At 40.2% G+C, this 27,951-nt stretch overlaps 1 protein-coding gene across 1 annotated transcript in view; it reads left to right on the forward strand.

Moving 5' to 3' along the window:
• The window catches only part of EXOC4 (exocyst complex component 4), a 722,726-nt gene that overhangs the window by 81,805 nt on the left and 612,970 nt on the right, over window positions 1-27,951 (forward strand). The window contains exon 7 of the mRNA XM_026511236.4: window positions 15,310-15,484. Coding sequence (XP_026367021.1) covers window positions 15,310-15,484 — 175 coding nt within the window. The remainder of the gene's footprint in view (window positions 1-15,309; window positions 15,485-27,951) is intronic.

Consider the following 27,951-nt stretch of genomic DNA (forward strand, 5'->3'; position numbering starts at 1 on the left):
CCTCGGAAAGACAGGCAGTGTCTTCAGTTTCAGATGGCTCATGTGGTCTGCTGTCTGGGCAGCATATTACCAGTTTCTTCATCTCCTGCTGCCTAATTACCATTTCTTTCCCAAAATCTAGCTAGCTCATGAGCATTTCATAGCATTTTTGTTTCCAAGAAGCTGGAAGAAGTTCTTTAATAATTAACACATAGGAAAAGCATGAGGAAGAGGTAAAAGAAATAAAATCCTCACAAGGTGCAACATCAAAAATACGGAGGAGAGAAAGATGTGAGAAAAGACAGTGATTGGCACGTGTGAGGCGCCTCTTCCATCTGTTTGAAAATGGGCCTGTTTAAACGTGGAGACAGCAGATCGTTGCAGGGGGAGGTGGTGGAGGGCTGCTCTGTTTTGGTAAAATTGCTGGTCTTGAAGAGGGCAGAAGGGATTGAATGAGTCGAAGCCATGGCTGCTATGGAAACCCTTTTTCCTTTTGGAAAGAGATAATTTTGCCATGTTTCTTCATCTTGGTTAGGAATGAAGGAAGATTAAGTGTCTGATCTAAAAAGCAGAGAACATTACATGTTCTGTGCCTCCTGGGATATTAAAGATTTGTGGAAATAGGTTTTAATGCTAAAGGTAGTTGTGTTTGGATAATGTTGTAGATTTTTCCTCCCTCTCTGTTTTGTAACTGTTATTAAGTTCTACTGAAAAATAAATTATTTAAGAATTAAAGTACTAAAGTTATTTTAATTAGAAGAAATCATTGAAAATGAAAATGCCTATTGGGGGTATCAGTGTGGACAAAGGTAATTAATACCTGTTTGGAGACCAAGAGGATCTTGACCATTAGATTACCTTCTATGATGTTTGTGTGTGTGTGTGTGTGTGTGTGTGTGTGTGTGTGTGTGTGTGTTTGGCTATCTTCTAACTGCTCGTAGAATGGAAGCCTTGAGAGAGAATGAGTCTGCCTTGCCCAGCACCCTATCTCCGGAATGTAGCACAGTGCCCACCTGACCCAATATCTGTTAAATGAAAGAATGAATTCTACATATGTTGATATCTACCATGGATCAGACACTGGGCTGAAACGCCAAAGAAATAAGACCTAGTCCCTGTCTTACAGAATTTAAAGTCCAGAGGGCAAGAAAGGCATTAATCAAAGAACTTTTCAATAAGTCTATTATTACAGACTGTGTTAAGTGCCGTAGAGTAAGAACAAAGTGTGCCCTGAGAGCGTATAACCGTGAACACCTGATCTGGTCTGGGTACGTGGGCATTGCAGTGTTCCTTGTGTGTATGTTTTTAAACAAAGTGAGGTAGCTGCTACATTTTATAATGGTTGTTATCACTTTGAGAGCACCTACCATTTATGCTTCTTGTGGTGCAGTTAGCTTGATATCCACATAGAAGATGGGAGAAGGAAAGCAGCTAGGTTCTCGATAGACCATTTCCAGAGTTTGTGCTGCCCTCTGTGGTTGGTAAGATTTTGATGATTACTGCCAAGTGTGCTTTTCCTAATACCGGTTTTCATGTCATCACTGACGTTTGAGAATTTCTATGTTCCCTTGCCAACAGATTGTATTAGCAAACATTTTTATCTTTGCCAGTCTAATAGGGAAAAATGGTATTTCCAGGGGGGTTTTGATTTGCATTTTTTTTCTTGTTAATATGAGTGAGGTTAAACTTTTAATTTGTGTTAAAAAAAAATAATTTGTTATGATACCCGGGTATTACTTCAAAATAATTTGGCTTGAGAGTGGGTGGAGATGTAGATAAAATACTGTTAGCCATAAATGATACTTACGGAAGCAGGGTAATAGATGCAGGGTGGTTTATTTATCCTATTCTTTTTCCTTTTTAAAATCTGAGATTTTCAATAATACAGGGTTCAAACAATGTTTATTTCCTTTTCAGTGAACTGTCTGCTTTTCTGGTAATTTTTTTTTATTGATTTGTAGGAACTTTTTATTTATGAAGAAAATTAGTTTCTTGGGATTTATTTTATAATTTCCCCTTATTTTTTCTCTTTTGACTTCATGGTGTACGGTCATACCACTCTGAACGCGCTTGATCTGATTTGATCTCAGAAGCTACGCAGGGTCGGGCCTGGTTAGTACTTGGATGGGAAACTTTGTTAAGGTGTCTGGCCATGTAGGCATTGTTATTATATATTATAGTTTTTGTTTTTATGAGGCTGTATTTATCAAGCTTTTTTTCTTAGCTTTTGAGTTTTGTGTCAAACTTAGGTTTTCTCTACTCTTTGTAAATAAAATCTCTCAATTTTTTTCCAGTATTTATATAGTCTTATTTTTAATGTTTATGTTTTTGATGCATGGAATCTGAAGGAGTGGCCACACCATTTTTAAACAGATGTAACACTTACTGAACTGTATTCTAACGGGCTGTATGCCCTTTCATTTCTGTCTCCTATGAATCTTCCATGTAATTGATTGTCAGTGGTAGCTGAATGCTTGCTGAATAATTCTAACACTGAATCATTTCCTTTATAGTCATGGGTTGTTTTCAAGGTTGGTATTTGCCTCAGTTCCTAAAACTTTCCTGCCTCCCCCCCTGATTGGTAGGTTTGCAGAAATCATTGAGTTACTGCTCTAAAAGTTGAAAAAATAAGCTTTAAGAATATTTTTGAAACCCGGAGTCCAGAACTTGGAATGAGGGCATACTGATATAATAGGGCATTCTTACAAAGTGGTTCTGTCTATGAGGAAGTCTAAAGGCTCAGTCCCCAAGATTAGTTTTGTAGTACAAATGCAGTGTTTATGAAAAGACAAATAAATGAAACAGTTCTCATGGGTTTTTTTAGACCTGTGGCTAGAGTCAGGCATATGAGTCTTTTTCAAATAAGTAGCATTTCCTTTCATTTTTTTCTTTTTCTATTAGATACTCTTCTTCTAAGTCTCTGAAATGTAGGATTTTGTGGGATTGGTCATTTTATTGGACGGAAAAGTCATTTAAGAGCAGCTTTGAAGCAAGGTCAAGCATTTGTCCTTGTGGCTTCTTGTAGCCATTCCCAGGCACTGCATGTAGCACCTGGACATGCTTGGAATCAGGGAGGGCCTTGATGTAATTTAGATGAGTAGTTAATTCGAATCAAAGCAAGCGGGAAGCAAGTAAATTTAACTTCAGTGATTATGATATCGTTTGATTAAATTTCTACTTTTGATTACATATATCAGTGAGAACATGCTTTAAATATGCTCAACTGTTAAATACTGAAGGGTATGAATAGGATGAACCAACGACATACAGAAGAAATTCCACTATTCTTCAACTAGAACATATCCCCTGCAGCTTTATTGCAATATTTTTAGAACAAATGAAAGGAGTTAATTCTTTACATGTGGGACTTAATATACCAATTGTTAACTAAAACATAAAATTTATTACCATGGAAGGTAGTACTGGTTTCAAATCTATGTATGTTCTAGTAAGACTTAGTAAATAAATTGGTAATAGCTTCATAACATATCATGTGAATTAGTAATGTTAGTAATGTTCTTTATTCTCTTGTAAGCATGAAATTGGACAGCTGTCTTTCTAATTGTGTTATTGTTTTTGGGTTATAGTCTTCAGGGAAAGGGTGTCTGGCTAAATGGGACAGGTCTTAGTATTAGATTGCTTAAATCTTTATTTACATTCGTCAGGGTAAAAACAATAGCAACAACAAAACCGGCTTTTGAATTCTCTTGTTTTGCATGGTATTGCGGGTTTGAATTAGAGATCATACGAGTTAAAGGACTGGCAGATAAAATCTATTTCATGGATTACTGATAACATTTAGGTGTGAGGCTTCGTGCTACATCTTGGTCCTCTTTTCTATTTGGCAGAACGTGGGAGCTGCCTTAGGTCTTATTTTCTGTGCACTTGTTGGTATTCCATATTCAAACTGACATTAGGTCTTCCACTGGAAAAACACAAAAAACTTGGTCAAGTGACAGTCTTCCCTTGCTGATGTTTAGGGTCATTGCAGATGGGATTAAAGCATCATCGTGTGTATCTTAAGCTGTATTTCATACCTTAGGGTCTCTTCTAACTCCTGGCCTATTTCATTATCACAGTCTGTAATCAGACTGGAGTATGAGTTTGTCATAGGGGGCCTAACTTTGTGTTTGCAGCCTGATCTAGGGCTGGACACATACTAAATGCCCAAGAAGTTTAATGAATGAATAAGAAAAATACGTTAAGAAGATAATTTTTTAATAAGAGGAAGTGAACTTAAAAAAAAAACCAAACATCTCTGCACCGCTTACAGGAGCGGGGTCTAAATATCAGCAGCACCAATGCCATTTGAAAGTTAGAACTGGAGGGGTGATTAAATTGGAATCTCTGGGTGCAGGGCCTGCGGGGGTTTCTGCCTTAGGTAATTCTCATGCATGTCAAAGTTTGAGAACACTCTTTATACCATCACAGACATCACAGAGTTTTCTACTTTTGTAGCATATATGCTTTGCAAAGCAGTTTGTCATCTGGTATCTCACCTGAGCAAGGCTCACTATTGGCCTCATCACAGGTAGGGGTGTTATTAATCCCAGATTTACTCAGGGAAATGTGAAAGCCAAAATAATTAGTTCACAGAGCTTGGTGGTGGTGGAATTAAGAGTAGAAGTAGTCTCTTTCCATCAGGGAGTTTGCCTTCTGTCTTCTATAAAGATGACGCTCCTAATTCCTTTCCTGGGCCTGATTTTGTTTTTCCCCTGGAGAAAGGCAGTATTTGCACTGACATATCCATTCTCTCACCCAAACCCCCCATTGTGTCAATGACAGGCCTCTCAGAGATAGCTGGACACTTAAGAAGTGCGATCAGCAGCCACAGAGTAAATGGATCTTAATTAGCTCACCTGAGAATTAAACTGATGACTTAGATACCTAAGCAGTTCCCCCTAGGGACCTGGCACATTCTCGTACTAAAAATACATACCTAACATCTTTAGTTATCTCTGAAAAGTGGATTTATGGATAATTTTTCTAATGTTCCACTATGATGAAATATTATTTTGGAAGCGGGGAGAGGCGTTTTCCCCCTAGCTTCAGTGAGGTATAATTAACATACAACATTGCATAAATTTGAGGTGGAGAACATGTTGATTGGACACCCTTATATATTGCAAAAATGATAATTGCCATAGCATTAGCTAACAACTACATCACATCTATTAATTACCATTTCTGTGGTGAGAACTTAAGATCTACTCTTAGATCTTAACTTTTAAGTCTATAATATGGTATTAACTATAGTCACCATGCTACACATTAGCTACCCAGAACTTACTCATCTTATAGCTGCAAGTTTGTACTGTTTGACCAGCTCCCCATTTTCTCCTCCCCCAACCCCTGGCAACCACCATTCTAATCTGTTTCTTTGAGTTTGGCTTTTTTAGATTCCAGGTATGTGAGAACATACAGTATTTGCTGGACTTATTTCCCTTATCTTGATACCCTCAGATTTCATCCATGTTGCCACAAATGACAGGATGTCCCTCTTTCTCATGGCTAAATCATATTCCATTGTAGTTATGTATACATGCGTGTATGTATATGCGTTCAAATACACACATACCACATCTTCTTTTTCCATTTGTCAGTCGATGGACACTTAGGTTGTTTTCCCATTTAGCTGTTGTGAGCAATGTTGTAACAAACATTTTGAATTTGTTGAGGAACCCCCATACTCTTTTTCATAGGGGCTCCGTCAATTAACATTACCAACAAACAGGGCACAAGGATTCTTGCCAGTGTTTGTATTTTTTGTTGTTGTTTGATGGTAGGCATTCTAACAGGTGTGAGGTGGTAGCTCATTTTGGTTTTGATTTCCATTTCCCTGATGATGAGTGATGCTGAGCACCATTTTATTTACCTTTGGTCATTTGTATATCTTCTTTGGAAACATGTCTTATTTAGTTCTCTGCCTATTTTTAAATTGGATCGTGTGTATGTGTCTTTTTGTTGTTACAGAGTTGTATGAGCTCTTTATATACATTACATACTATCAGATATATCATTTGCAAATATTTATTTTTTAAGATTTTATTCATTAGAGAGCTCGTCCATGTGCACGAGTGGGTGGAGAGGCAGACGGAGAGGGAGAAGCAGACTCCTTGCTGAGTGGGGATCCCAACTTGGGGCTCGATCCCTGGACCCCGAGATTGTGATCTGAGCCGAAGTCAGATGCTTAACTGACTGAGCCACCCAGATGCCTCTTATCATTTGGGAGATATTTTGTTCCATTCTGTGGGTTGCTTCTCATTTTGTTGGTGGTTTCCTTTGCTGTGCTGAAGCTTTTCAGTTTGATGTAGTCCCACTCATTTGTTTTTACCCCTGCTGCCTTTGCTTTTGGTGTCAAATCCAAAAAATCATTGCCGAGGCTAATGTCAAGGATCTTACCTCTGTTTTCTTCTAAGTGTTTTGTGGTTTCAGGTCCGCGGTCGAGTCTTTACCCACCTCGAGTTGACTTTTCTGTATGATGTGAGATCGTGCTCTGGCTTCGCTCTTCTCCAAGCGGCTTCCAGTATTCCCAGCACCTTCTCTTGAGGAGGTTATCCTGGGAAAGGCTTTTCAAAGAATGATGCTGATGCTTTAATTGAAGGTGGCCTGGGTTTGTTTCCTAATTTTAGTCACTAGTTTGCCATACGTTAGAATTAATTCACTGGGGTCTTCTACTGGGAATTCAGGGCACTGAGCATGAGAGGCTGACTTACAAGTGGGGAAGTGACACAGGAAGAAAGCTCCCAGCGCCAGGTCCCAGTGCAGTGTGCTTTTTATTTTTGCTCTGTTTCTTTCTATGTTGCTAATAGTTTTTTCCTGCTCTTTTCATCGTGCAGATGGAGAATTAGTCAGCATTTCTCAAATAGTAACTTCTTTTTACATGAAGATTGTCATTAATAAGTGGCAAAACTTATCTCTATCCCTTTAAAAGTAGGTATTCGATAACCCTGAAGATTAAATGAGATCTCTGTCCTGTTTGAAATGAAAAATACTAGCTCAGCCAGGCTTATTAGGAAACCGTGTATGTGAGCTGGAGACATGTAAAACTAAGACCATTTTGATAGGAAATAATTGATGACCAATTTCCTTTAATTTTTCACAGAAGACCCAAGCTCGGAGGTCAATGTTTTCTTATCTCTTAGAGCATAGTGGTAGGGAAATAAATAGTCTGTGGTTTTTGCCTTTATCTATCAGTGGGAAAATGCAGAACCTTGATATTAAAGTTTCAGCAGATAAGAAGTAGTAGAACGGAACTGATTTTCTACCTCGGGTGTGTGTCTTTGCTTCATGACCAAGTAAGGCAGCTCCTTGGCTGCAAACATGGATTTTCCAGCCAAATGACTAATTCAAGGTTCCCTGGATGTTAAATTTAGATTCGGATAGTCGTATCTCACCTTAAATATTGAACATTTTCCACAGCTTGATGATACAGCTTTACACCATAGACACTCCTTGTCCCCTTGTAATGGTTCCTTAACATTTTCTTCTTATGTTTCTTGACGATGAGACAGACAGGGGTAGCTGCAAGTGGAAAGTTAGTAGAGGATCTGGGAAATAAGTAACATTTTACTTATAAGAGGGCTGTTTCCAAAACCTGCCAGGTAATTGGATGTATGTTTAAAGAACAAATACTTTCTTTAACTTGACACTCCTGTGTTTGTTCTTTTTATACAAAATAGATTTTATTATAGTATTATTAAAGCTAGCTCTGAGTGCATCTGTCTTTCAGCTTGAACTATACTTTTGATTCTCATGTTAAGGTTGGTAAGGTTATCTTTTTGAGTGGATAGTTATATGTGAAATATTTATTATGGGCTTCTAAAACCAGGTGATTATAATAGGTAATGTATTTCCTCACCTTGTTATCGATAACCAGGCCTCTATCTCTCCCATCTGTTGGACTCATTTTTTTTCATTCTTTCAACACATATTTACTGCCTATCATATGTGGAACACCTTGACAAATACTGGAGTAGAGTGGTGAATTGGACACAGTTCTTTGCCCTCATTGAGTATACAGTGTAGAGAGGGAGAGGTAAGGACTGGAGGAAAGCAGACAGCGGAGGGCTGTTTTAGTAAATGATATGGTCTGCATTAGCAGAGTAACCATGGCAGTGGAGGCAAGCAGTCCATCTGAGAAGATAGTAAAGAAGTGACTGATAGATTGGGTTTGAGTGGAGAGGGGAGGTGGGGGTGATTTGCTGGGGCGAGTGATACCATTCATGCGTGTAGGGACCATGGAGGAGTAGGTTGGGGGAGCGAGAGGACGAGTTCTATGTAAGACCTATGGGATTTGAGGTCAAGAGCTCAGGAGAGTGGTCCAGCCAGAAGATGCATGTAGGAGTCATTTGTGGGTGGAACGTTGAAGACCGTGCTGAGTGAGCTCACCCAGAGAGAGTATGAGGATTGAGAAGAGTTCACGGGACTCCAGGAATGGTCTGAGGAAGAGGTTCCTGAGAAGGAGCCACCAGAGAGGTGGAAGGAAAGCAGAAGAGTATTGGGTTGTGGGCCAGTGGGAGGCAGTGTTTCGAGGGGGAGTGAGTAGTCAGTAGAAGGGAGTGCTGCACTGATTTAAATAAGGGCCGAAGAGTGTCCGAGAGATGGAGCAAAATGTTGTTGTAGACTTTTGCAAGAGTTGTTTTAGTAGAATACCAGGGGTAAAAAACTAGTTTACAGTGAGAAGGTAGAGTCCATATAGACAGTTCTGTTGACACTTTTTCCAGCCTTGGTTTCCTTGGCATTGTACGGTACTGATAATCTCTTTGCTCTTCCTTCCTCCCTCCCTCCCTCCCTCCCTCCCTCCCTCCCTCCCTTCCTTCCTTATTTCTTTCCTCCCCCCCCCCTTTCTTTCAGATTTATTTATTAGAGAGTGCACGGAAGGAGAGGGAGAGAGAATCGGAAGCAGATTTTCTGTTGAGTGAGGGGGCTCAACGTGGGGCTCCATCTCACCACCCTGAGATCATGACCCGAGCCAAAATCAGGAGTTGGAGGCTTAACCAGCTAAGCCACCCAGGCGCCCCTGGCCTCTTTTTGAAAACGACTTCCTTTTTTTCTAATACCCCTTAAAAGGAACATCCTCTAAAATTGAGGACTTTGTGTGAACCTTATCTGTGTTGTAGTTGCATTGTCTGTGATGTGAGGATAAAAGCAGTACCTTCCTCATAGGGTTGTCCAAAGGTTTGAATGAAATAACCCAAGTAAAGCACCTCACAGAATGCCTGCCATGTGATCGGTGTGGCTCTGTTTGGCGTAGCGGTCTTTGTTAGAGTCCTCGTCGCTGTTGTCATCATCCTCTTTCCTCTCTTACTTCAGCCCTCCTCTTTCAGAGCTCTCTTACATTATACCAGCTTTAGCCATCAGCCCCACGCTGAGGACCCCAGGTCAGTGTCTCTGATCCTAGACTTCTAATACTGCCGCCACCCTACCTTGCTCATTCTTTGACTCATAAACTCAGGCACCCATGACATTTGACTGTTTTCTCCATTCTGGGCATTGGGCCTTGTGTTGGAGGGGACTTGTAGTTACAGGGAGACACAAACCAAGGCCTCTGCTCTTACTTTCTGGCCCAGGAGGCCATGCATGTCACTATTTTGTCACTATGCTCAGTGTCCATTGTGAGTGTCTATTTTTGGAGGGAGTATAGAATCCCAGAGGAATGAAGGAATCGGCTCTTTGTGAGTTAGGCCTCCTTCAGTTATCAGTGACAGACCCCAGGTGCAACTACACTGAAGCAGGAGTTTTACTGGAATGATGCTGGTATATCTTACGGAGGAAGCTGGTGTATCTTACTAATGGAGCTGAAGGAAGGACAGAGATGCAGCTGGGCCATGCAGACACCTAGAGCATCCCCCTCCCACCCTTCCCCTTGCAGATGGTAACTGTTAAAGGTACAGAAAACAATTTACTGTTGTTCTAGGTCGGCTTTTTTAGTATACTCTTACATACATTTTTGCATGTATTTCTCACCATCTGTGACTAGGAAACTGTAATTGAAGAAGTTTGTGTTTGAGGAACCTGCGATTTGGAACGTCCTTATGATGTCTTGAAGGCCCCAGGGATACGCAGCAGAGAGCCGGCGTCCAGTCTGTGGTTCTCAGTGGCATTTATACTGTCCGGCCATCCCAGGATTCCTATTTCCCTTTACCAGCGGTGATGTTGTATTGCTGTTAGTGCATACTGTTTTGTGGCTTTAGAAATGGCCTCTGTTTCTGTGGTTCATGTGAGAGAGAGAATGTGTGTTCCTTTTTTCAGAACGGTAGAAATGGCAACTAGTTGAAATTGTAATCTCTGAGGTTCTTAGGCTTCTTTGTCCATGAGGCCTTTTGTGGAGTTCTGTGTAAGGAGTCTATGGTACTTGATGGATTCTGTCTGCTCTTTTGTCTTTTAGATCAGCAGTGAAAACCTTGAGCCTAAAATGATTTAAGCGACTGAGTTAACTGCAATGGAATGTTTTATTTCTTTTATTTATTTAAATTTTGTGGTGGGAGTGGGGAATAACTTGAGTGGGGCTTTGTGTGTTTGGGTGACCCTGAGTATGTCTGCAGCTGGGCAGACGCTTGTTTCTCGATCTAGTATCGTGTGGGCAATTGGAGAGTGTCTATGAATATTCATCTTGTTTCAGCTGATTTCTGGTGGCTCTAATTTGGGCCAGACTAGTGTGGATTTATGTCCTATTTATGTGAGTGATTCCCGATCTCTCTTATGCTCTGATGCTTCAGGAGAGAGTCGTCTGACTTTTTCTTTTTTAAGGAGTGCATATGTTGGTAAGGAATGGTGTGCCTTTGCAAAGCGTGTGTTTTGACTTTGGTTTCTTTTTCCTCATTAGCCATTCACTCCTCATCCCACTGCGGAGGGGTCAGCTTCCAGTGCTGCTCTGAGATCCTCTTGCCAAGGTCACTGGGACCTGTGAGTTGTACGATTCTCCGTCTTTACCTTCTCTGACCTCGGCGTAGCCTTGACTGTGGATATTCTTTTCTCCTTTTTCTCTTACAGTTTTGTTTCCTGGCTTCATTCTTCTTCCCAAGCTGCTTCCTAACCATCTTCTCAATGCTGCTATTTTGGGAAGTGTTGGCTGTGGACCTTGCTTGCTTTACATACTCTGCATATAACCCTGAGTGATCTCCTCTCAAATATTTATCATTTTAAGAAATTTCCGGTGTCAGTCTCTCCCCTGAGCTTCAGATTTGCATATCCAAGTACTTAAATAAATAACACCTTAAACGTAACCAGATGTAAACCCAACATCTCTCCTTCCAAATTTCTGTCTTCACTTGAATGCTCTCACTCTCAGGAAAGATAACCATCATTTTCAGAGTTGCTCAAGCCAGAATCCAGACAGAGGGGGCCTGAACTCTCTTCCCTCTATGTGGTTCTGTCCATTTTCTGCTGTGCTCCTTCCAGCAGTTCAGTGAGACCCCTAGAGCCAGTATTAATTAATATTTTGTTTTTATAGATGGGAACACTTGGAGAAGTTGAGATTTTCTTTTTTCATGAAAAAATAGCAGGAATTATCGATGTTGGGAAGGCACGTGAATCTTGATTTCTTACAGGTTACTTACATTAGTGGGAAGAACAAACCAAAAACAAGTCGACCAAAAGAGAAAAACTAATGTCTTCTTGTAGGAAGACTCCCAAAGAATCCACTTTTGTAATGCTTCACTTTTTGAGACATCAGTTTCCTTTTTCACTGTTTTATATGTTTTCACTGCAGTGAAGGTGTTGGGCCCTGCTGTCCTCCCTCAGTGCCATAGCTGTTGGGTTCTTTTTAAATAGATATATTGAGGTATAATTCACATACTACACAGTTCATCCATTGGAAGCATACAATTCAGTGGTTTTTACTGTATCCACAGGGTTGTGCAACCACCACCACTGTCTAGTTCCAGAACATTCCACCCCCCCCGCCCAAAAAATAAACCCCATATACATTAGTAGTCAATTCCCACCCACTTAAGTAACTACGGATATGTTTTCTTTCTTTATAATTTGCCTATTCTGGGTATTTTATATAAATAGAATCATAGAATATGTAGTCTTTTGTGGCTTTTCTTACCGACCACATTTTCAAGGTTCATTCATGTTGTAGCTCGTCCCAGGACTTCATTCCCTTTGATCGACAAATAATAATCTGTTGTATGAATATACAGCATTTTGTTTGTCCATTGATGAGTTGATGGACATTTGGATTATTTCCATTTTTACGGCTTTACTATTAGTAATATTTTACTCATAGGGAATAATGCTGCCGTGAGCATCTGTGTACAAGTTTCTGTGCACATGTATGTTTTCATTTCTCTTGGGGATATACCTAGGAATGGAATTCCTGGGTTCACGTGGTAACTGTATGTTTCATGTTTTTGAACTAGTTTCCAGAGCAGCTGTACCATTTTACATTCCCACCAGTACTGTAGTGAGAGTTCCAAGTTCTCTCTACATCCTCAACAACACTTTTTATTGCTTGCCTATTTGAATATAAGCTATCTCAGTGGGCTGAAATGGTATCTTGTGGTTTTGACTTGCATTTCTCTGATAGTCAGTGATGTTGCATATCTTTTGTTTGCCTGTTGGTTATTGATATATCTTCTTTGGAGAAATATTTTCAAAACCTTTATCCATCTTAAAATTTGGTTATTCATCTTTTTATTGTGAGTTGTAAGACATCTTTAGATATGCTAGATACAAATTCTCCAGATAAATGATTTTCAGATTTTTTCACCCATTTTGTGGGTTGTCTTTTCACTTTCTTGATGGTGTCATTTGCTGCATGAAAGTCTTTAATTTTTCTATAAGAACTGTGGGTTTTATTAATATTGCCATGCTTGTGCTGTGGTAAGGCAGAGGAGAGCGTCCCTGTCTTTGAAATGGGTCGATGTTTCAAATGTAGGTAGAGCTGCAACTAGAATCTCTCCACTTCTGGCTTGTTTCTTCTCCCTTCTTTCTTCCCTGTGTGGCCTCTCTTATGGCTATGATGGCCATACAACAATAGGTCTGTCTTGGCCTTGATTGTTCAGGACCGCGGGAAGCCGGCAGTGTCAACATTTTATCAAAGGATTGCTGTTTCCGTGATGTTAATAGTTACCACTTAAACCTCATCATAAATCTCAATTCCCTGCTCGGTCTCTTTTCTAAGTAGAGCACTGCCCCTGGTGGCTGAACTGCTCTTGTCCTTGAGTGGCAGGCAGGGTGTGCAGTCATGGAGCTTGGTGGCCCTGGAGAAGACCAGACAGCAGCACCCCTCCATTCACAGGAGCTGCTTCTTTTCCAGTGTTTTCTGCTTCCTTGATGGTTTGCAGGCCTGTACCTGAACTTCATGCCATTGGGCAGTTGGACACCAGTGTGCCTCAGGCTTCTGAATGTCCTGGATCAATAAGATTTCAAGAACTGTTAGTGGATAGCATAAGGTTATTTTTAATTTTGTTAAGGAAGGACATTTGGTAATGTAATTGCCATCATAACAGAAAATGAGATTTTCCTATCAAGAGAGTACCAAAAATACCAAATGAATTTACTTTTGTGAAAAGTTGATATATGTTCCTATTTTCTTATTTTGCTGTCTATCCCTGAAAAATGCCCTGTGGTCTGTGGATTGATATTTGTAAACCATAGGCTTATATACTTAACTTAAATCTTTATTTGAAAAGTAGAGCCTTCACTTAATCAGGAATTTACTCTGTATGATGCCAGATACCAGTTTTATACAGGTCATTCCTTTATGCTGAATTAACTATTTTGGCTGTTATGTTAGACACATCTTCTCCGTACCCTCTGCTGATACTTGAGAATTTCTCCTGTAATATAGATGAAAAGATTTGTTTTAGGTATATGTGAGTATAAATATGATTTGATCTTTAAAAGATTAAAAAAAAAAACCCCATGATTGCAAAGGTAGAATGGCTTCTATTTACAAATACAATGTTTAATTTCTGGATTATGTATGTTCTAAACTGGGAGTACTACATAAATTTTTATTGATTCTGTCTCACCTAAATTAAAATGTCAAACAGATATTAGGGTTTTATCATAAGGTAGTTATTGGCTGTCACACTGGCACATTAATTATAGTAATTGGGCAGTAAAGTAGCCATAGGAATAGATAATAGGCTATACATTTTGATGAAATTGTAGTTATAATCTCTTATTTATGGTAGTAAAATCTTGTTAATTGACATTGCTGACAAGCCCTTTTGCTTTCCTTTTCTACTTTTCAGGTTGGTTTGTAAGTCTGCTTAGGAACTCTGAACTGACAGCCCACAATATACAATAAAGGTCACATTCCAGAATTTTTAGACTCATTCATGGTATACACATTAAATTCAGCAAATATTTGCTGATCACTGTTTTAAAGGGTCCTAAGTATACGGAGATGTATGAAGCAGTTTCCCACATTGAAAGACTAATACTGAAGAAGGGAGGAAAACATCTCTATGTAAATACCCATGACCCGCATTTATTGAGTCACATATATGAGCCACATGTAAGTACCTTACAAGTGGGATAAAATACAGGTTCAGAGGAGGAAAGAATGATTCCAAGCCTAGGTGATCAGTGAAGCTGCGTGGCTCAGTGATAGAGGAAGTACATGGCATTCCTGACATAAAGCTTCGAGCTATCTCGGAGTCCACATCTACATTCCAGAGCTATAGCAAGAGGTACGCGGTTAAATGCACCGACATGGAAATCGACTTTTGTTCTAGGCTCAGCTGCCTTGCAACCTCATTTTGTGTCCTTGAGTATATAAAATTGATGTAATAATATGTGTCTAGCATCTCTCACTATGAAAAATGAGAGAATGCAGATGCCTAAGCTGCTCCCTGTGGAGAAAGTCAGATTGCTTGGCAGGTGTGTGATTTTTTTGCAGACAACTTAGGCCATACATCTGAATGGTAGGCAGAGCCTTCCATAACTAAAAGGATTAGCATCCTTACCAAAGTGCCCAATTTATTGCTGGGAAATAGCATGTTCTGTGTAACATCAGAACTGTTGTCTGAAAAATTTCCTGAATTTCTGGGAGAAACTGCCCAGGTGAATATAGAGTAGTAGTGTGTTGATCGCTGAAGTATGATAAAAAGGAAACGTGAGCTGCTACTGCTGGTCTGGGACGTTACAACTGGTTTTACATTCTCGCATCATTTCCATTTTATAGCAGAGGAGACTGAGGTTTAAAACAGACTTCAAAAGTTGCTTCGATCATACAGCTGTTGGAAATCAGTCTGTGGAGATCTGATGCGCTGTTCCCATGGTTGATGGTTTTCATGCAGGTGGCTGTAAGTTAAGCCATCTTCATGTGCGTGCGTGTGTGGGTGTAAATATTCTCGTTTTTTTCATCAGGTTACTTCTAGAACTGCTGGAGTTGCTATTTGACAAGTTTAATGCTGTCGCCACTGCACACTCCGTGGTCCTAGGATATCTGCAGGACACTGTTGTGGCCCCGCTGACTCAGCAGGAAGACGTCAAATTGTACGATATGGCGGACGTGTGGGTGAAGATCCAAGATGTTCTGCAGGTGAGGTGCTTTTACAGATAACGGTGCCATCTTGATTTGGAATAACAGGATGGAATGAAAAATCTGCGACCTAAAATATTCCCTTACTCATAAACAGTGAGAAAGCATGTTGCTTTTTAAAGGTGATGCTGCTGATGTTATGATCTTCAAAAAACACCTTTTACCTTTTTTTGCCATGCTTTAAAATTAGGAGATTCTCAGTATGTAGCAATCAAGGATGTGCAGTATTTGGTTTTCTGTTGTAACATACTTGGCTGCGCTAGAATTAGTCATATATTAAGGTAATCAATATTAAGATGTCCTTAAACAGTATTTTATAAACAGTTTTATGACTGTTTTCCTACAGTCATCTCTTGCGTATATTGGGGTAAATGACAGGTCAAGAACTTGTTTTGAGGGATGAAAATAACCGTAAGGTATGAATGTATCACTTTGATTTGTTGAAGATTGGAGAAATGATATCACTGTTTGGTATGATGAGGCAGAGATGGTATTTAGAAATTTTATTATATTTTCTCTCCATGTGCTAGGAAAATATATTTGATTTGGCCAGATGAGAATTGGAAATACGATTAAGAGTTAGCTGAAGCAAATTTGACATAGCTAAGTAGAAGTGATGTGGTTAGATAGTACCTACTAATATGAAAAAAATTAAGTATATGTAGGAAATTGAAAAATATAACTGTGTAGGAATGAAATTACTTGCATGGAAAATAGGAGTATTTGCAGGAAAAAATAAATCATGAATGTAAATTGTAGTCATTTTTAAGAGTATAAGGGATGCTTCTGTTGGATTGAATGATGGATCCTTGGTTACTCATTCATTAGACATTTTTTTGGTGCAGTCTGTGTGCTTTATTGACGGCTCAGTGAAAGGAATATAGGTTGCAACTACATTCCCTGAGTTCCTTTTTGCTGCTTTATCTATTACTATGTGTCCATAGTAGGAGCTTGATGAATATTTGTGTATTGAATAAAATATCTTTATTGCTTAGAAACTAGTTCTTTAACGTTTTATATCTTGATTTACTAATATCATGGAAATATGTGCTTTTCCCACAAACATGTCCCGTGTTTATTTTAAGGATGAAATAAGATAGTAGACTTTAAAATCATTTCAAAAACAGTTAGAATGAGGGACTTTTGGTTCTAGCCATGATGAAGTTACCTGCTGATGTAAGTTACCTGAAGTTACCAACTCTAAAGCCGGATGGACTCAGGGAGTCAGCACATTCAGTTGAGAGCAGAGAACACATGAAGTGAATCCCGCATTCATCCCAGCTTCCTCTTGGGGGACATCTGCCATACTACGGCATGCGGAAGTGAAATCGAGGCAGACAGCAGCAGGCTCCCTAAGCAGAGGAAGCAGAGATGAGAGTTTGGGGTTGTGGACGCAGCTGGGATCTGTGCGTCAGGATGGTGGAGGTGGAGAAGAGGGAGTTGCACAGAGGAGGTGCCCCATCAATATGAAAAGAGCGCCATTGAGCCTTTGGTCAAATACGAAGCTACGCAGACACACCACAAGGCTTGGCAGAATATGGCCACCGTGGGACCGTATGTTGAATGGCAGTTCCAGACGTGGCCAGGTGCTTGGAAATGTTGGAGTTCAGAGTCGCCAGAATGGGGTGAACTTGCTGAGCATCCTGAGCTTTCAGATGTGGCCTCAGAAAGCTTATGTTATAGGAAGAGGACTGTTCTGGCTGTAGGGTAGGGGTTACTCTAGGTCTTGCATAACTGAGTCTCTACAGCATCAGCCTGATCCACTCGCACATTAGCTGTCTGCCGGAGCAAAACTCACCCTAAAGTAAGACAGTCCGCATTTTCAGTGGTGAAGCATCTGCAGTGTCCAGCATACATTTATGTTTGTGAAAAAGCAGAAAAATGTGACTCTAATGGGGATTTAAGAAAATTAATAAAAATTAATATCTGAAGTGAAAAATTTACCAGGTGGCTTTGGCTGCAGATTGTCTGCTTTAGAAGAAAATATCAGAGAACTTGAAGATGAAGCAATTGGAACAGTCCAAAATGAAGCACAGGGAGAAAGCTGACGGCAAAGAAAAATGAACAAAACCATATTGTCTATAACGGGGCAGTATCCTGCAGTTTAACTTTTTGTAGTTCCCTTGCAGGTACAGAGGAGAGGGGAGAGAGTTATTGGGGCAGAAAATTATTGGAAGAAATCATGACCAAAAGTTTCTAAATTTGTTGAAAACCATAAACCCACAGATCCAAGAAGCTCAACAAATCCTAAGCAACATGAACACGAAGAAAACCAATACCTAGACACATCATCATCAGGTTGCTGAAAACCAAAGAAAAAAGTCTTAAAGATAGCCAAAGGTAAAAAGGAAAAGATAGCCAGAGGGAAAAAAGACACAGCGCTTAGAATGAACCAGTGATAAAAACGCCCACTAACTTCTCGGTGGCATTTTGAAGAACATACCCCTATCTTTTTGGGTTTGTCATTTTAGGTTTAAGAGATCCTCTTTAAATATAAATACACAATTTGGGGTGCCTGGGTGGCTCAGTTGGTTAAGTGTCTGACTCAATTTTGGCTCAGGTCATGATCTCAGGGTTGAGGTCGAGCTGCATGTCAAGCTCTGTGCTGGGCGAGGAGCCTGCTTAAGATTTTCTCTCTCCCTCTGCCCCCCTCCCCCATCCCCACTTGAATGCTCTCTCTTTCTCTCTCAATAGATAGATAGATGGATAGAGAGATAAATATAGGTAGATTAAAAGTATATGAATAGAAAGAGAGAGGGAGTATGGAATACTAGTAATTTGTATTATGTAAACAGGTTGGATACTATTAGAATACATAGTATTATCATATGGAATAATTTTTATCATAGTACTTATGGCATTTCAGAGTTGAATATATCAAGCCCTAGAAAATATTTACAGATTATCTAAACCTGTTTTTGCAAGGTTATGAAATACTTTATAAGTTCTTATGATCTCTGATATTTGACCAACTTAGACTAATGTTGTAAGTTGAAAACAACTTTTAAGTCTATTCGGATCGTATTTATAATACTATCATGAAGAATTAATTATGGTTATGAACAAAGCAAGATATGCTTTACTTAGCTCTGCTTAGTTTGAATTTGTCCAACATACACAATTCCCACAGTTTTGAAAACAAAACCCACCAACTTGTATTAGAAATGTTTGTAATATACTGAGGAACTTTAAGTTCTATCAGACAGGAACAGCTGAAATGTAAAGATGATTTAAAATATATGTTTGTGGCTTTATGAAATGACTTATACCTTTCATACATGTGGTTTCAAATGAAGTGATGTGGGGATCTTACCTTCATATTATGATATGAGTTGTTTTGCCTACTTAAACAGCTTTAGTGAGATAATTTACATGGCATAAGATTCATGCATTTAAAGTCTAGAGTTCAGTGGTTTTTAGTAAATTTATGGAGTTGTACAACCATCACCATGATTTAATTTGAGAATATATTCAGCACTCTAGAAAGAAACCTTGTGTCCATTAGCGGTTACTTCCTGTTCCCCACTGCTTTCACCCCCCAAGATGTGTCTAAGACATAAGAGGTCTCAGTTGTGCGTGTTATAGCTCTCAGTAAACTGGTAGTACCCAAATCATACACTCGAAATACTGTTACTATCTGATGTTAATGTGTTCATGTATCATTGGCATAAGCTATTTGACAGATAAAGAATATAAAACTAAAACTGATCTAGTAATATAAGGTGAGGTGTCTAACATAGAAATATCATGTCATTTCATTTATTGTGTTTAATTGGCTTGAGATCGAGGTATGACTGTGTTCATTGCTTCCTTCTTTTAGTCCATTTTTCTCCTCCTATTACGTATCTACTTTGCTGCCCCCATCTTTTGTTTTCGTAGACATACGTTGGAAGAATGACCTTATTCATGACTTGAATTAATCTGTGGTTGTTTCTTAACTGTCTATTCTACCTGTCTTTATTAACCCACAGATTTGAGAATGAAGCATTTTTGAATAAGAAGTTCATTTAAATATTTTAAATTGTTATTATATAATACAAATTATTCTGCAGCTTTTAAATTGTTTTTAGTTCTCTGTATTTTCTAGTTCCTTCAAAAATTCCTTCCGGTCACAGGTTACTGAGTAATAATAGGCTATACAGCCATCAATAAACTGGGTATGCAGTGGCAGACACACAAATGAACTGATGCCGCTAAACATAAGAAGGCAGTTGGCACAGTGTGTCATCAAATTGTGCTGAAACATGTGGAATGGATCAAAAAAGGGTTTTGGGGTTGATGATGAGCTGATTCCTGGAGTCACAGGAGTGGAGGCGATGGCAGTGGCTCTCCAGGTAGTTGGAACGGCAAATGAGACTGTATTTCATGGCCCAGAGGAATAGAAAAGGGTCTTCAGAGGTAAGTGAGAAGAAGAATGGTTGTGCTATAAGTGACCGCTTCTTCTGGCTAGGTAGGTGTGGGCACAGCTTGTTGAAGGCCTTTAGTGCTACATAATTTGTGACTGATTTTCAGACTGATGGTTTCTGAGCCAGGGTGTGCATTTAATTTACCCAGGGCTTGGTTCCTAGCCCCGTCCTAGACCTTCCGAATGAGAATCACTGCGGATAAGGACTGGATTCTGTTGTTTCTGGTTTTGGTGGTTTTTTTTTGTGTTTTTGTTTTGTTTTTGTTTTTTTTGTTGTTTGTTTCTAAGGTGATTTTGTTCTATTTATTTAGGGCTCTCTAATTGGGAACCATTGCTTTGGGCCAGTGTTCCCTGAGAACATATTAAAAGTGCAGATTTTTATCCCTACCTTCTACTTACGAAATCATAAACTCTAGGGATGCAGTCTAGTATGATCTGTGTTTTAACAAGCCCTTCAGGTGATTTGTATGCGTGCTGAAGTTTGGGGACCTTTGTTTTCAGTAATATTGGACCACTGGGGATTTTGATCGGGGTGTGATGCGATGAAGTAGGGTTAGTGTGCTGGCATTGAAAAGAACTGAGTAGAGCGGCTCGAGACTAATGCAGGGAAACTGTTCTGTAGGCAAATGGGTGATTGTGGGTGATTGTACTTGAGTATTGTCTAATAGTGAAATAAACAAGACAGGCTTTCATGGGACATGGTAAAGGAATACAAGGGAGCGAAGGATTTGTAAACCTTTCGGGAGTCTTGGAAAATCTATAACACCATGCAGTTGACTCAGGAATCTGGTTTCCAGTGTGACCGGTGTTTTAACGATGGTTTAACGTATTAAGCTATTGGGCCAGCTATGTGTGAGGTATTAGGGAATAAAGATGAACACGTGATAGAGAGCTCACTGGTGAAATGAGTAGGAGCCTGCAGTGTATGTCTCTCCACTAAATTCACTGTTGGAGATTTGGCAGGAGTAGTAACATGGGAGAATGTGGTGTTTGTTTGTTTTCTAAACCAACATGGAAGGTTTAAAAAAGACTCTTGGTTTAAGTTTCGTGTAGCGTTTTGCCTAGGCCAATTTAGTTTTCACATGCTCTCTGGGTTAAAATCCTTCCTGGAGAATGAAATAAGGGGGAGAGGAAGAGTAGACCCCCGCGGTTAAGCACGCACCAGCCTGAGCGGAGGTGATGGCGTTACATGGTGAATGGAGTTCCATACGTAGAGTTTGGGTTTCGGTGTTTCTTTGAATGGAAAATATTTCTTGCTGACAAATTGCAGTGCTCTTTTGTTTATTAAATCTTGGAAAAGAAAATAATTTTTGATCTTTTAAAGACTTCAGCAGCTTTCCTCCCCTGGAACCTGGGCTTTCCCTGGCAGGCAGAATCCATCCTGCAGTTGAAAGGCTCATTTGTCTCAGCATGTTTGTGTGTGGAGACAACGTTGTGAGGAGACAAAGCTGCAGTCATCCTAGTAACAGGGTGTCACAGTTTCCTCCTGGTGTCAGCCCCGTGACCACACACCGCTGCACTCCTTTTGCAGTTTTACACTCTTTTTGAAACTGTGATAATAGCAATACATGTTTTTGCCCTTCAGAGCAGCGGCAGCACCTTCCAAAATGTCACCTACTTGGTGACATGCCTGTCATACTGTTGGCTGCACATTTTCAAGTGCATAAGACTGAGGTGCATTGAAACAAAATATTCTGTTTCCTGTGGAATTCTGCCCGACAGTAAGCGAGAGGATCACTTTGAACAGGTGTTAGGGTGCTAAAAAAAAGATCTCCTTCTTTCATATCTCCTTGCAAAACTAACTGCCCGTTTAGCTCTTATTGGCTGAAAGTGTAACCCCTTGGTGTGCTAAGCAGTGCTCTCTAGGTAGGTGGAGGCAGTGGGTTCTCATTACACTGTTTACCACTGACAGTGACACCCAGAACAAGTCACTCCATGTGTTCGTGCCTTGATCTCTCTTTCTGGAGATCAACACAGACAGTAAAGTCATTTTACTTTTGCCAACTGCCACATAAATGTTTAAATAGTGATAAAATTAACCTCATACAAAGAGAACTTGAAGTTTACTGTCAGGTAAGAAAATGCACAAATCTTATTGGTACTGATCCATGACCTGGAGGAGTTTTTCAAGGAGACAAATGCAATTCCTATTTTGAATCTAGGTCTGAAACTAGGTTATTCTTAGGTTTGGTTTCATTTGATATTTTGTTAGCTGAGGATTCCAGACCTTAAAGTAAAACCTGCTTTTTTCAGTATTCCAAGCCAGATAACTTGTCAGATTATCCTTGCAGAAATAGTTTTTCTTCATTTCTCAGCCTTACGAAACTTTTTGCTAGTTTCTATTTTGGGTGGTATAGTAAAGTCATTGCCAGCCATGCCATTGCATCTCCAGAAAGGTGCTTTTGCTCCTAGAAGTTTTGTCGTGTCTTGCTGCCCGGTGAACAGAACTGAGTTTACGTTAGAAAGTTAAATTAGAAATCTTCGTCGAAATTGGAGCCAGTTTCCATAGCATAAGGGCTCACCCTTAATGCTTAAAGCAGGAACTGATGGGCCGCCAAGGAGATCTCTGGCTTCTGGTAAAAATGTGTCAAGTGCTAAGGTGTCTCATGCCCAGTGAGGTAAATGTCATGGACATCTTAATACATTAGGCCAAACTCTCTAATATAGTAGCTTAGCAGCAGATACTCTGGAATAAGTAGATCTGGTGGAAAGTCTGCTCTCCTTAAATTCCTTGTTACCCAGACAGGGTCTGCTTGGATCTTGGTCTGGTGGGAGAAATGGCAGCCTACCACTTCCAAAGCTTATTTCCCTCTCTGGTTTTGTCGGAGATTTTAGAGGTTGGAGAGTTACAAGTCCCTTGCCCATCAGGCTTGTACTGCTACTGATGCCGTAAGGGTCCCTATGAAGACGGTGTGCTTATCAGGGTGTGGTGCACCTGGGTGGAGGCCAGGGGCCTGCTAGGAACCGGGAGGCCGTGTAGTAAGTGGTGAGGATTCCAACCAGAATTCCCTGTGAGCCCCACTTCTGGAAAGCCTGTTTCAATAGGATTCCAGTTGATTCTAATGCACATTCCCAGTTGAGAGCCAAGATTAGCGAGTGTGAGAGGTTTGGTTATATTAAAACCAAAGCTATTAAAGACAATCTTAAGGAGTAAGAGAAGTTTATAATTAGTGAATTTAGTTTAACTTTGAAAGATAGGTCACTGTCTCATGTTTAAGAGTGTCTCTGTTCCATGATAGATAGCAAATGATAAGATGTTGAAACTCCCTACAGATGGGGGAAAATGCTTTTGTATAGACACACTCTAAAGGGAAAAGAAAAACTAAATGATTGTGCTGTCACCCATCTCCATTCACAGATTTTGGATAACTTTATTTAGAGTAGCAGCCCTAGGACAGCTAGCAGGTAATTCCTATTTTTGACTTTAATAGTTGAGAATTGGACAAATACATTATTTCATTCAAGACTGTGTTTAGGATTGGAAGCAATAGTATCAGAATGTTTTTCACTATTAAGAATGGGGAGTTTGTATGTTGCCCTCCATCTCCATTCGTTACTTGTATGAGTTTTCTAAATTTATGTTAATAGAATTTTTTTTTAACTGAGGGGAAAAAGTATTTCTTCCTTTTTAAATATGTTCATTAAAAGGAATTTAAGAAAGCATAACTTTGTGGGGAGTTAAGACAAAAACATTGATCAAGGACAATTACAGAGCAGTTTATGATCCCATGAGAAAATTTTCATTGTGAACACCAGTGATAGAGGAGACCAGAGAAGGAGAAGGTCAGAATGGGTTAAAGTAGTTGAGTTCATGGTCAAGGTGACACTTGCACATTTCAGTTGGGTTGGGGTTGAATGCATAATGCAACTAGTATGTTAGAGACCTGGGGAGAATGGAGGTTTCTGGTTGGTTGGTTGGTTCTTTGGAAAGTGTTATCAAAGCAAAATTGAATAATTTTGGGTGACCGGAAGATTGAATAAGAGATTGGGCAGTTTGGACTTGCTCTTTTTGGCAGTGGGCTAACATTATAGTTTTTTATTTTGTTACTGTGAAAAATTTCAAACATGTTCAGAAATACATAGAAATGTATAATGAACCCCCATCATCCAATTTCACCAGTGTCAGGAGTTATCAGTTCTTAGTAATATTGTTTTATTTTTTTTTCAAGTTTGATTTATTTATTTGAGAGAGAGGAAAGGGCAGAGGGGGAGTGAGAATTTCAAGTAGATCCCCTGCTGAGCACAGACTCCCAAACTGGGACTCGATCTCGGAACCCCAAGATCACAACCTGAGCTGAAATCGAGTCGGACACTTAACTGACAGATTCGCCCAGGCGCCCAGTATTGTTTTTTTTCTACCACTGTCCATTTCCCTTTCTTTTACTATTTTGAAAAAAATCCTAGAGGTGATTCTGTTTCATCTGTATTGGAGTATGGGTTCTAAAAGATAAGGACTCCTTTGAAAAAAAACATAAACATACCTAAAAACATAATTTTCTTATAACCAAATAATCCAGTCAGTGTTCACATTTCGAGCTGTCTCAAATGTTGTAATTGTGTATTTTTTGCAGTTTGTTCGAATCAGAATCCAAATAAGGTTTAAATATTGCAATGTGATTGGTACGTTTCTTAAAATTCCATCAATCTGTAAGTGAAATCTCTCATTTTCTTTCTACCACTTGAAATTTATTCAATGAAGAAACCAGGTCATTTGTCCTGTAGAATTTTCCATATTCTGGCTTCTGTTGATTGCTTTTCCGTGGTGTCACTTGCTATTTATTATTGTCCTGTGACTTGGGTCTAGAAGCTTCCTCAAATTTAGGTTGATTTTTCGGGGGGCATAATTACTTCCTAGCTGATGGTAGAGATTATGCTTTTCTGATAAAAAAATAAATAAAATGGTGAGATTAATATTTTTAGGATGATTTATCTGGAAACGGTGTGCAAAATGGATTGATGGAGAAGGAAATGGATGGAGAGATCCCAGTTAGAGGTTAAGCTCAATCAGTGTGGGATGGTAAGGCGAGATGAGGGCAGGGCCACTGAAAAGAGAACAAAGACGAAAGAGATTTTAAAAGAAGAGTGATTTTTCAAAAAAACCTTTTAGCATCGACTTGTACTTGGGTGGTTGGGGATTAGGATGGGGAAGATGGTGCTTTTGTGCCTGTTACATTTGAGGTATTGGCAGAATATCCCTATAGAATTGTGTTACCCCAGGGGATTAGAGATTGAACACAAAACCCACGGAGAGATTAGGGAAGGAGATAAAAATTTAGGGATCATCTAATCTGCCTGGGGATACCAGCCGAGGCAGGAAAGTGGACCAGCTCAGAAACTCAAGAGTACAGAAGTGAAGCGAGGACTTTCCTTACACAGGTCATCGGCTCAGTTAGCTCTCCATAGTTGCCACAAGCAGCATATTACACAGTCCCTGGAGACTGGAGTTTCTCTCAGTGATGCCACATCTTGCCTTTCTTTTGCTTCTGCATTTTTTCATTGTCTGCAGGTGATAAGAGGGCAAATTGTTGAGCGGGACCCACATGCTGTTCAGGTCAGGGGTGGTAGCTTTCAGAAGCTGGCGAGTCCCTTGGGGATGTGGACAGATAGCTTGGAGAGCGAATAAAAGCTTGTGTTAACAGGCCCAGAAGTGAGCCTGGAAGGAAGTGAAGACGCAGAGTCTTCAGCAGGGCAAAAAGTATATTTGGCCAGCCACAAGGCAAAGACCTTGGAGTTGACGTGACTTGATATTTCTTTCTCTCATGACCCCTGTGTTTGCCAGCCTGGCCAATACCATGACCGAGAACCGGGTCGTGAGGGTGGACACCAAGAGTTTCTCGGTATCCTGTCCTGTTTCTTTTGTCTTACATCCATCAGAACTCCAGGGAATGGGGTTAATCGGAAGGCACAAAAATGATAGATTGTCCTGAAGAAGTCCTTCTTAACTCGAAGTATCTTAAGAAAATGTGTTCTTCAGATATCCATTTTAAACTTTTTAAGAGTATTGTTTTCACCTATCTGTGTTTTATGTATGTATTACCTGCTTGTAGAAGGATGGACAGAATAAATTTTTGCTGTCAAATCTCTGTCAGTAATACAGTGAGGCACTGAAAAAGATGATGGGCCCTTCACACGGGAATTTTCTTGAAAATCCCTTAAATTTTTTAATCCTTAATAAGATTATATAACCAGTGTTATAGCATTCAGAGCTACAGTGATTATTTTTTAGTAGTTCTGGGCTTCCCGGAAGTCTTTGTTGGTATTGCCAAAGAGTTGTCACACTAGTGAGGGGTATGAACCTTTTTTTGTTTCACTCCCTCCAAGTTTGGAAGGATTTTGAAAATATAAAGTGAACAATGACAACAAAATTCACCACTTCGGATAGGATTCCATCTGAGGAAAACGAGGGCTGCCGCCAAGCATACTACAGCTGACGAAAGCTCAGCACGAAATAGCCAGTCTCACGGGGGTGATAAATGACAGTACGTTAGATATGTGTTAGCAACGTGATATGGCAATGGAAAAGGCCAGCACTATTTTCGGCTGTGCTGCACAGAGCCTCATCTCTGCTCGGAGCTGGGGCCGATCATCCCTGCATACCCGGTTCTGGTGAGGCGGCATCCCAGATGCCGTGTTGGACACAAGTGTGCCACAACGACAGACACATGGGTGGAGGTCCCAAGCAGAGCATCTGCAGCGATTAAGGACTTCAGAAGAGACGAGTTCCAGGGATTTTTAGAAGAACTGGCATGTTTAGGAATGAGCAAAGAGACGATAACCTTTTTGGAGAGCGGATGGTCCTGAATATCGTCATTTTACAGTTAGTCACTCACAACAGAGTTACAAGTCCTCAGTAGTTGGCAGTGCTTTAGGACAGAGCACGTTGGAGGGGTTACTCGAGCTATTTCACAGATAGCTGCAACGTAAAATTAAGTTCTTGTTTATTGTCAACTGTGTTTATCAAGGGAGCAATAAATAGAGCAGCGCCTGCTATTCTGGGAAAAAGGAATATGAAATAATAACCGATCATGTCGCTCAGGTGCTTTTGATTGGAAATACAAATGTAAAAGGTAGACTGGGGAACAATGAAGGTGAGACTTTACAATTTTTAAAAATTCAAATAAGAAATAAAGGAATTATTTACTTTCCACACCAGTCAGGGTGAGCACAGCAGAAAGAAATAAGAAACGCAAACTGTAAACCGAACATCAGGAACTCCTTCCACGGTGAGAACTCTTGGGCTACAGGATAGTCCCCTAGGAAAATGGGGTTGAATTTCCTTGGGCATTTGATCCTGATGGAATTGAATGTGTATCACTAGGGAAATAGACTGAATATCCCTGCAGGCTTTCTCATTTCTTTTCTGATTCTGGGTCCTTGCTGATGATCTGTTCACCCGCTGTGATTAGAAATACCATCTCTTGTTTTTCTCCACGTAAGCACATTTTAGATGCTCTGCTGATTGGCATAGGGTTCGGTTGAGATTCATTGCCCTGAGGCTGACCCGGTTCTATAGAACTACTCCTCTGTGCGGGATGCAGCACAGGTTGGGTCGCTAGGGTCCCTTACTGAAGGCAGATAAACTTGCTAGAGTGGGCTGGTGTGAGAGTGTCAAGGTGTTCTTCAGAGATACCTAATAATCTGATAGGGTTGCCAGCTGGCCTCCCTGGGGTGCTGTGGGAATAGGAGAGTGGTCGGCATGAAAGCCAAGTTCAGCCTCCCTCCCCCTCGCCCCCCCTTCCGATTTTACTGTAAAGAAAAAGGATATTCGGCAGGCAGATGACCACAGATTCTTCTTGTGTCCTGTAGAAATGTGATCATTTTATTTAAAAAAAATTTTTTTAAAAGATTTTATTTATTTGAGAGGGAGAGTGAGCGTACGTGTGAAAGAGCACGAGCGGGGGGGGGGGGGGAGTGGAGGGAGAGGGAGAAGCAGGCTCCCCACTGAGCAGGGAGCCCAGGACTCTGGGATTATGACCTGAGCCCAAGGCAGACGCTTTACCGACTGAGCCACCCAGGCACCCCGAAATGTGATAATTTTAAGTTCTTGCCTGGGAAAGGGCTC

This window comes from Ursus arctos, unplaced genomic scaffold (assembly GCF_023065955.2).
Source record: "Ursus arctos isolate Adak ecotype North America unplaced genomic scaffold, UrsArc2.0 scaffold_3, whole genome shotgun sequence".
Taxonomy (NCBI): Eukaryota; Metazoa; Chordata; class Mammalia; order Carnivora; family Ursidae; genus Ursus; species Ursus arctos.